Genomic DNA, 9,859 nt, shown 5'->3' with positions numbered 1-9,859 from the left:
ATCCAGGAGGATTGGACTATAACGTTACATGCCTTGACATAGAAGTTTTCTCATGCTTCTCATTAGGACATGTAAGTTCTCATGCTAAAAACACAAGGTGTCTGGACACAGATTTTTGGAAATTGGGTGGTTGGCTAAAAGGTGGTGAAGTCTTGTATGTTGGATTCCACACATACAGTGCCAACTAAAAATTGTTGCAAGTTTGTTTTTCAAGAAAAATTCTCATCAAGTTGATCTTCTTAATTTTGCTGGTTCATATAACGGTCTTTCAGGTTACGAACTGAAGGGTGATGTCAACGGAATAACACGGATGGTTACTAGTGATTTCTTAATGCTCTCTCTTTACTCTGTGGACTATACTTGTACTTGCTCAGTGAATGAAACAAAGAATTCAACGAAGAGAGGTAAGAGGCCATCGATGGATTTAATTGATGCCTATAAAGTCACTTTTTAGCCTGATGAACTAGTTGAGTTACACTGTGGATTCCAAATTTCATGTGTTGGTATCGACAATTTTCTTTGTCGGTACCATAAAAGATATAATTTCATGGGACAATTACACTTTACTGTAAGTCTGCCTAAAGGTATAATTGTTAGCTTCACTATTGGGTTGCTTATGATAAAAAATTATTAGTGTGTCCTACCATTGTCCTGGTGTAGTTCGAAGACAAATGACAAAGAAATCTAGTGAGACTTTGAAGTGCAAGAGTTGTTCTTGGTTTATTAGTGACGACAAACATCAGTGTAAGAGTGTTGTTATTGGCGTAGCCAAGGTTCCTTGTGGTGCAAGCAGAGCTGGCTTAAGGTTAGGCAATGAGACGGAACCAATTCCTTCGTCATTTGCTAGGTTGATCATGCAGCTTAACAAGGTTTCACGTCAGCAGCTCGTTCACCTGTTCTATTGTAGTTGGCACTGGCACTTTTGTGGGTGTTCAGTTCTCCCTGTTGCAGACTAGTAAGAACCAACCGTTATCACGATCGAGTGCATCATCCTTGACCTTGAGGACAAGGTCAATTTCAAGCGGGAAGGATTGTAATGACCCAAAGTTGTTATGTCCGCATGTGGCAATTGAATAATCATGAAAAGGGAAATTGGGAATTAGTTTAAATAAACGATGGAGATCGTAAGGAATCAACGGTGGGGATTAATACATCAAATAGTCTAGCTCATCACCAACTCGGCTAAATCAGCAAAATCTATAAATAACCTAACCGAAATTGGAAAAAGCAGTTATTGGATTGCCAGTACTCTTTTCCTAAATTCTTCTTTCTATAGTCTTCTTTATCTTCTTCTCTTCTTTTTCGTCTTTCCTATCTAACCTAGTCTTTCCTATCTCTTCTTCTTTGTCTTGAGTAGTTATCTTTTAGTTGTATACTTATAACCGTTGACTCTTCTATAAACAAAATTCCTTTTCATTACTGTGATTCGCAATTCATAGTCATCGTGTTTAGGCCATTACAAAGTTTTGCCATCAGTTCGGCATAAATTACAAGTGATATCATATTCTGTTTCTGGACATATCATATTCCTTGTAGCAAAAAAAAAGTTAGGTACTTCTCTATAGTTATCGCACTTGTAAAGCAAAAATGCAAGTAGCTAAGCAAGTACTTTATGTGCAAGTTCTCTGGAGGCTCAAACCAAAATGTTCCAATGGCAATTGGCAAGGTCTGTATGTTCAACTAAAATGCCCAAGGATTGTACTAAGGTCTGTTACATTGCATGATGTGTGACCAAGTGGCCTTTAGGTGTATGTTTATTTGGTTCGTAATGGTAATGTTTACATTGTTTCAGCAAAAAAAAAAAATTGAACTAGAAGTATTAGGCCTAAACTTGTCGACAGCAAAATAGTATTTTGTTTTGCACTTTTGCTATTCCAAAAAAACATTACAAAGTCTCAAAATAAAAAATAACAACAATGACACACCCCTTAGCATATTAAAACCCGATTCCTATGAGGTGATTTTTAATAGGTCTTCGCTCAAAAAAAATGTAATAAAAGAAGGATCAACATCAACAGAATAACAATTCTCAAAATCCAAAAACAATTCTCCCTAGATCAAATCCAAAAAAAAAAAAAAAAAAAAAGTTTTAGCGGGTCAAATATAATTCCGGGTTTAAACCCGACCCGATGTACCTCCCTATCCAAAAACAACAAAGTCCTTCAACAAAACAAATTTCACACACTCTCCTTTGTATTTCCACCAAAAGCAACAATGGCAGTAACACTTCCGACAACTTCTTCCTCGTATATACACTCGACAACTACGATTCCTCAAACTTCTTTAAGGTAACATAGACCTTGTGGTCCGGTCCTTTACTGGAGACCCATGCATAACAGAAACTTTAGTGCACCACGCTGTTGTTTAATTCAATTCAGTTTTCTTATTTCCCACAAATTAATATTTTTTCTTTATTTTCAGCTGCCACAACAAAGCTTATGTTGGATTAAGAGTCCAATCACCAAGTAAGTTTTATTAAATTGTGCTTTTAAAAAAAAAAAAAAAAGGAATCTTGTTTTAATTGGATAATAATAATTGTTTGTTTCTTGATAATTTTGGGCAGATTCTTATGGAGTTGCAGCAACGTCTAATTTGAATGTTGAATTTTACAACAGAGTTTACAAATGTGTCGAATCCGGGTAATCTTGTTTTTCTAATTATTGAGTGACTTTTGCACTCAAAAAGTTGTTGTCTTGAATGATGTTGTGTTTCTTGTTATATATATAAAACCTAGTTTTGTTAGAATTAGGGAGCGTTTGGCCATGAAAATTGTGAGTATTTGGAAAAAAATGTAGTTTTTGTTTTCATAGTAAGAAATGATATTTGAAAATTGAAGTGGTGTTTGGCCATGAAATACAAATTGGAGCTGTTTTTTTCAACTGTGAGTAATTTGGAGTTAAAACAATTTTTGGTGCCGAGTTTTATGGCCAAATGTGTTTTCAAGATTTAATTCCGGAAAAAAAGTAAAAAAGAATCATGGTCAAATGCCCCCTTAGAGTTTTTGGTTCATAGGGGCGAATTGATGATTTAGAGCAGTGGGATGATTTTCTTAATAGTCACCAATGCTAGTGGTTGTTCACTTAAGTATGTACTATGTATATACATGGTAGGAGCAAAAAGCGGTGGGTTTCGGATGAATGAGCTGCTTATACAAGATGTTTACCTACATGGAAGGAATTGAGTTTGAATTTTAACATGTATGTGAGAATTATAGAAGATTTGAATGTAGAGGTGAATGGTCGTCGTAGTCTATAATTTTGAGTGAGTATTTTGGCGTTGGTTGTTCAGAAGATGATGGTAACAGAGAAAAGGATGTTAAGATGGATGTGTGGGCATTACTAAAGGAGAGATGGCATTAGGCATGAAGTTATACGGGGCAAGGTGGGAGTGGCCTTTGTGGCGAACAAGATAAGGAAAGCGAGACTAAGATGGTCCGGGCATGTGAAGAAGAGGTCTGAGATGCACCATTAAGGAGGTGTGAGAGGGTGGTAACAAGAGTTAGAAGAGGCAGGGGTAGGCTGAAATAGAGCTGGGGGAAGTGTAGACAGAACATGACACAACTTCAACTCACTTGTATATGATCCTAGATAGGAAGGTTTGGAGGTTGAGGATTAGGATAGAAGGCTAGTAAGTGGCCAATGTGGAGAGGTAGGGGTTATTTAGTAGTCATGTAGTGTCTTATTCCTCACTGTGTAGCACTTTCTGTTGCCTCATTGGCTTTATATTTTGCTATTTTATTGTCATTTTGTTTTGCAATCCTGCTTCATTAACATTTTTTTTTGAGTCGATTGTCTATCCGAAGCAACCTCTCTACCTCACAAAGGCAGGGTAAGGTGCGTACATCCCGCCCTTCCAAACCCCAAATATGGGATTATACTGGGTATGTTATTGTTGTTATTATTTTGGCCTTGGAAGTTGGAACTGTATATGCGGGCTACTATACAGAAAATTAATTTCAGTAAATAGCATATCCTTGTTTCGTTCTTCCTTCTACCTTCACACCTATGCATATTTTTCTTTTAGTTCCTTGCCATCCCATTCGAGGATATGTTCCATGGAGAGGAAGATGCTACAGGCTAATTTTAATTTAATGTTTTTTGAACAGGGCAAAAAAGTTAAGTCCTAGCTATTGATTTTGTGAAGTATGAGCTTTGTTGTTATGTTCATGTTCATCTTGGAGCTGCAATCTTTTTCCTCAAATTACTAAAAGAATATGCCTAATGGACAAGCTGGAAAGGATGAGTGCCCTGAAAAGAAGGAACCAAGATATATATATGACATGACCCGAGGATAGTGAAATTTACTAATAAAAAGCTAGCATATAGAATATGACTCAACAGCTCAACGGTTACTTGTCTAGGGCTATTCTTCCCTTTGCTGAACTTTATTTTTAACCTCTGCATATTTCTTGCTGCTGGATCATTAATCTCACACTCAAAACCTTCTAATCTGTCAGCCTTGTTTTCTCTTTCATGTCTTGTATTTTCTGATAATTTTTTTAAAAGGTTTTTCGTTTTTCAAAAAGCTCAATAACATACCCGATGTATTCCCACAAAGTGGGGTCTGGAGAAGGTAAAGTGTACGAAATCCATACCATTACCTTTGATGAAGTACACAGGTTTGTTTTGATAGACTCCGACTCAGGACAGATAGCAATATAACAACAAAAAACATAAAAATAAACAACAAAATGGGATAACACGCCGCTAAATAATAAAAGAAACAAGACACCGATAGAGTAATACTATAAATTATCTATTTGAGATCACAAACATCCTATAACACTATGAACAAGACACCGATGGAGTAATACTATAAACTATCTATTTGAGATCACAAACATCCTCATAACACTACGAACAAGAAACTACAGACACATATACAAACAAAGCACTCCTCCCTAGTATTACGGACGCACTCCTATCCACTAACCCTCTACCGTAATTCGCGTCCGCCACACCTTCCTATCAAGTGTCATGTCGTCCATAAGTTGTAACTGTTTCATGTCATGCCTAATCACCTCCCTCCAATATTTCTTCGTCCTACCTCTATCCCCAATCCATGGCCAGCCTATCACACCTCCGTACTGGAGCATCTGTGCCCCTCTTTATCACATGCCCGAACCATCACAACCTTACTTCTCGCATTTTATCTTCCACCGAAGGCACTCCCACCTTCTCGCGAGTAACCTCATTTCTAACCCTATCTTTCCTGGTAAGTTCACACATCTATCTCAACATCCTCATATCACCATCTTCAACTTTTGAAAGTGGGAGTTCTTAACTGGCCAACACTCGACTCCATACAATAGAACCGGTTGGACTGTCACTCTGTAGAACTTACCTTTAAGCTTAGGAGGCACCTTCTTATCACACAAGACTCCTGAAGCGAGCCTCCACTTCACTCAACATGCACCAATATTGTGCGTGACATCCTCGTCGATCTCTCCATTTCCCTGAATCATAGACTCAAGATACTTGAAACTATCCCTCTTTCAAATGGCTTGAGAATCCAGCTCCACTACCACTACCACGCGAGCCTCATGCGTCGAATCACTAAACTTACATTCCAAGTACTCATCTCAGTTCTGCTCAACCTAAACCTTTTAAACTCTAGGGTTTGTCACCAAACCTCCAACTTATCATTAATTCCTCCCTGGGTCTCAATAATTAGTACAACATCGTCATCAAATAACATACACCAAGGCACTTCCCCTTGAATACGCCGCGTCAAAACATCCATCACCATGGAAAATAAGGCTAAGAGACGATCCCTGATGCAACCATGTCAAAATAGGAAAGTGCTCTAAATCTCCTCCTACCGTCCTCAAGCGAGTCTTCGCTCCGTCATACATGTCTTGGATCGACCTAGCGTATGCCACGAGCACAAGCCCATGAAATCCTTAGTTCCTCTCAACCCTTACGTGTAATCATCTTCATTATTTCTCTGTATCATTGACCCAAATCTGCAACAAAGAGAGTTGGATGAGCCGTTTTGATCTGTTTATTCCATTGATGCTAACTGAATGGCCTGATCATTGTTGTCCAACTATACTTGTTGGATTTGCTTGCCAGATTATCTTCATTAAATTCCTGCTCGACTCCCTTAGAAGTTCAAGTCCCCAACTTATCTTCTAAACTGTTTTCACTTCCAAATATGATTCTTAAATCACCTTACACTCATCTTGTTCACCCCACCCTCTTAATACTTCTCTGATCTCTTCCTCACTTGAGTTTATGCTTAGCCTCCATCTTTTAAGGAACTAATATCTAGCATAAGTCGGTATACTTTCCGTTCAATCAAATATCAAATTCTTTGGGAGGTTAATATAAGAAATAAGAATATTCAAACTACCCCCCCCCCCCCCCCTCCTCCCCCAGCCAACAAATAAGTAAAAGGATATCAGTTGATCTTAATGAGGTGTGTCTCACTAACAAGCAGATCTGAATGAGGTGTAGCAATTGCCTCATTTTCAATTGATAGTCACTAACAAGCTTGTGCCTTGCATGTTCCCCTATTCCGAATTATATTCCATGTGGTTCATTTGTGAGTATATCCCATCTTTTATGAGTAGACCTCAATTCTCCTTGGGATATAGCATTTGTATATTTTTTTTCTCAAGTGTCATTTGGCCGCTGTTTGTGTTTGTAACCTAACTAATAATTCACAATTCCAGAAGAAAAGACAGCAAAGCAACACGTTCACGAGTTTCCATGATGCCCATTGGGACACCAAAGGTGCCCTATAGAAATCCAATTGAGGGAACATGGCAATGGGTTGATTTGTGGAATGCTCTTGTAAGTAACATGTCTTCAATTTTTGTTAAACTTGCAGATTATTGCTATCTGGATAAAGAATTTTATTCGTTTTAGCAGTAATTTGAAATGTCAAGGTGCAGTACCAGTCTCTTCTTATTAGTGGTCGTAGCCAGCACATTCATTGGCTGTGCCACTATTTGAATTGGGCTGACTTCTCAGACATTGAAGCTAAGCTTGATAACTTGTGATCTAGAGCACTTTACAGTATTCTCTTGATCAATTCCTGTTCCAAAATACCTTCATTTCTTCTTGGCTAATTGGATAATAATTAATATTTTTGATCTGGGGAAATATCACCGAATTCTCAATGCAGTACCGTGAACGTGTTATTTTCATTGGAGAAGAGATAAATGAAGAATTTAGCAACCAGGTATTGGCAACAATGCTGTACCTTGACACTATTGATGATTCCAAGAGGATCTACCTATATATCAATGGCCCTGGTGGGGATGTGAGTTCTTTACCAATTTTACTTTGTTGTCAAAGTTTCTCTTTGTAATTAGAAACACCTCTTTTTTCTTCTAAAATTTGTGTTCAGACTGTTTTCTTTCTTCTTGTTATTTGCTTAAAATTGCTCCTAATTACAGCTAACTCCAACCATGTCCATCTACGACACAATGCAAAGTTTGAAAAGTCCTGTTGGCACCAACTGTGTGGGTTATGCCTTCAATCTTTCCGCTTTTCTTCTTGCTGCTGGTGAAAAGGTATCATACTTCTCTCCTTGTGATGAAATGTTAAGAAAAAATATGTTGTTATCTACAGCGTCTTACTTAGAGTAGCTTTTCTATTTGCTTGCACCTGATTATTTTATGCAAAGATGCGACTAACTTGTACGGACATATTAGTTTCTTTTTTCAGCATTCGACTTGAAAAGAAATTTGCTGGTATCAGCCACTTGATGACAACCCAAAGAACTATATTTTATAAGGGTGCAGTTTATCTTATATTAACCTAGTGGTGAATTTTCCTGATTATGAGTTGGTCTTGTCTCTCTCCGAGGGCCTCAATTGAGAGTTGTGATTCTATCTTGTAATGTGCAGTCAGACCACGTTCTCCTTTTTCCATTTTTTGGGTTAAGTTTTCAAGATAATAACTTAGTCAAAGTTTGACAAACAATCACCCTAAAAAGGGGAGAAAGGAGAAAAAGAAAAACTGACATAAGATCGTATTTGGCTGTCTAGATCAATTCTTATTTTCGTGAAGGTGCCACTGGCATGACAGATTCACTGATGAAAAGGTGGTAGAGGGCAGGGTTGGTTTGAACCGAAATTTGAGGTCAAGTATGGATCCCACTGTACATCCTTGTTTTGAGTTATGCTTCTCTACTCGGGCTGTACCACCTGGTCAATTAAGAGCATCACAAAATGAAGTATCGACGAAGGTACTGCCAATAGTTGCTCTGTGGGGCAAGATCCACAAAGTCCACCCCACAGTAGTCACTCCTCTTTGTGACTATAATCACTTTGATGTCAGTTCGGCAACCTCCCATACTTGACAGTGCAATTTATCCCATTTGGTTGCTCTCGACTTCCCAAAGGAAAAAAACAGTAAAGACCCTTGGGTTAAAAGCTGCTACTGAACTTGTTATTTCCGACCCTAAACGAGGCACCTTTTTGTGATGAGAACTGTTAATGCAAAGACCACAATATATATATATATATATATATATATATGTAATTATCTCTACGTATTTCTGATAATGGTATAATAGAGGCACATTCGCGTTAAACACTCTAGGGAAAAAGTTCTCCAGGGATTCTTTGTTTTGGCTAGTTTCTTTTGTCAGTGTTGTGATTGTGTCGAAAGGCAAACTAAAGCGCAATGTTAATTTGATGAATTTCCATTGTGAAGGGCCATCGATTTGCAATGCCTCTTTCAAGGATTGCACTACAATCTCCAGCTGGAGCTGCACGCGGACAGGTTTGCCTCTGTGGCATTTTGGAAGGAAATGTTTGTTTTTGATGACTTTCTGAGAATACATACATATACATTTTCATCTTTGTCAGGCCGAAGATATCCGTAATGAAGCAGCTGAACTGCTCAGAATTAGAGATTACCTTTACAAGGAGTTGTCTGAGAAGACAGGCCAGCCTGTTGAAAAGGTATATATTGCTTTCATATGAATTTAACTATGATTCAAAATAAGTTTCCACCTAAAAATTTTAGTTGCAATAGTTAACCTTAGTCTCATTGCCTTCGAATAAACTCACTATATTTGAGTAAACTCTGTTATCTGCTAATCAAAAATATTGATCATGGCAATTTGAAACATGTAGATTCACAAGGATTTAGATCGGACGAAGCGATTCAATGCTCAAGAAGCTCTTGAATACGGTCTTATTGACCGTATAATTAGGCCTCCCCGTGTTAAGGCAGATGCTCCGCGAAAGGATACCACAGCAGGTCTTGGTTAAGTCCATATGCCTCTCGTAAACAAACTGGCTGATAGTGGTTGTACAACTTGCAGTATTGTTTTGCATTTTCTTGTTTTTCTGCAAATTGAACTCCTTTGATCTACTGATTAAAAAGAAAAAATCTACACCAAAAATGAGAACAGTTGCAGAGCTGTTGAAAGAATTGGTAGATATAGATGAAATTTAATCTTTGGTATCATTTTGTGTGTCCAACTCGTAACTTTTTTCAATAAACTTATTTAGTTATACATTGTGTCTAAGTCTGCACTCTCAAAGTTGGAGTGCTTACGTAACATCTGAGGCCAAATTTAAGTATCTGTTTATGCATTCGATATATGGTAGAAAGTGTGGTGTCTCGTAGTTACTCCCTCCGTCCTAAATTACCCGTTCTAAATTTCCTAATTTGATGTTCCATTTTACTTGTCTTTTTTCATTAATCAAGAAGAGACAGGATTTTTTTTTCATGTTTTATCCTTTTGCATTAATTACTTTTTCTTTAAATTAAAATGTAAACATCATTTAATAGAGGTACTATGGTAAACTGACCATGTTATTTATTATTTTTCTTAATCAACGTGCTACCTCAATTTGAGATGGAGGGAGTATAATTTTCCTATCAATGATTGT

At 37.5% G+C, this 9,859-nt stretch overlaps 1 protein-coding gene across 1 annotated transcript; it reads left to right on the top strand.

Annotated features, from left to right (window-relative positions):
• The first annotated feature begins 1,922 nt into the window (after nt 1-1,922).
• Nucleotides 1,923-9,480, top strand: LOC107866640 (ATP-dependent Clp protease proteolytic subunit-related protein 2, chloroplastic). Its single transcript, XM_016712670.2, has 9 exons — nt 1,923-2,288; nt 2,422-2,465; nt 2,564-2,639; nt 6,677-6,797; nt 7,132-7,269; nt 7,406-7,522; nt 8,670-8,738; nt 8,825-8,920; nt 9,095-9,480. The coding sequence occupies exons 1-9, from the start codon at nt 2,215-2,217 to the stop codon at nt 9,230-9,232; spliced, it is 873 nt and encodes a 290-aa protein (XP_016568156.1). The 5' UTR covers nt 1,923-2,214; the 3' UTR covers nt 9,233-9,480.
• Nucleotides 9,481-9,859: the final 379 nt, after the last annotated feature.

This window comes from Capsicum annuum, chromosome 1 (assembly GCF_002878395.1).
Source record: "Capsicum annuum cultivar UCD-10X-F1 chromosome 1, UCD10Xv1.1, whole genome shotgun sequence".
Classification (NCBI taxonomy): Eukaryota; Viridiplantae; Streptophyta; class Magnoliopsida; order Solanales; family Solanaceae; genus Capsicum; species Capsicum annuum.
This window is presented reverse-complemented; position numbering and strand designations above follow the sequence as displayed.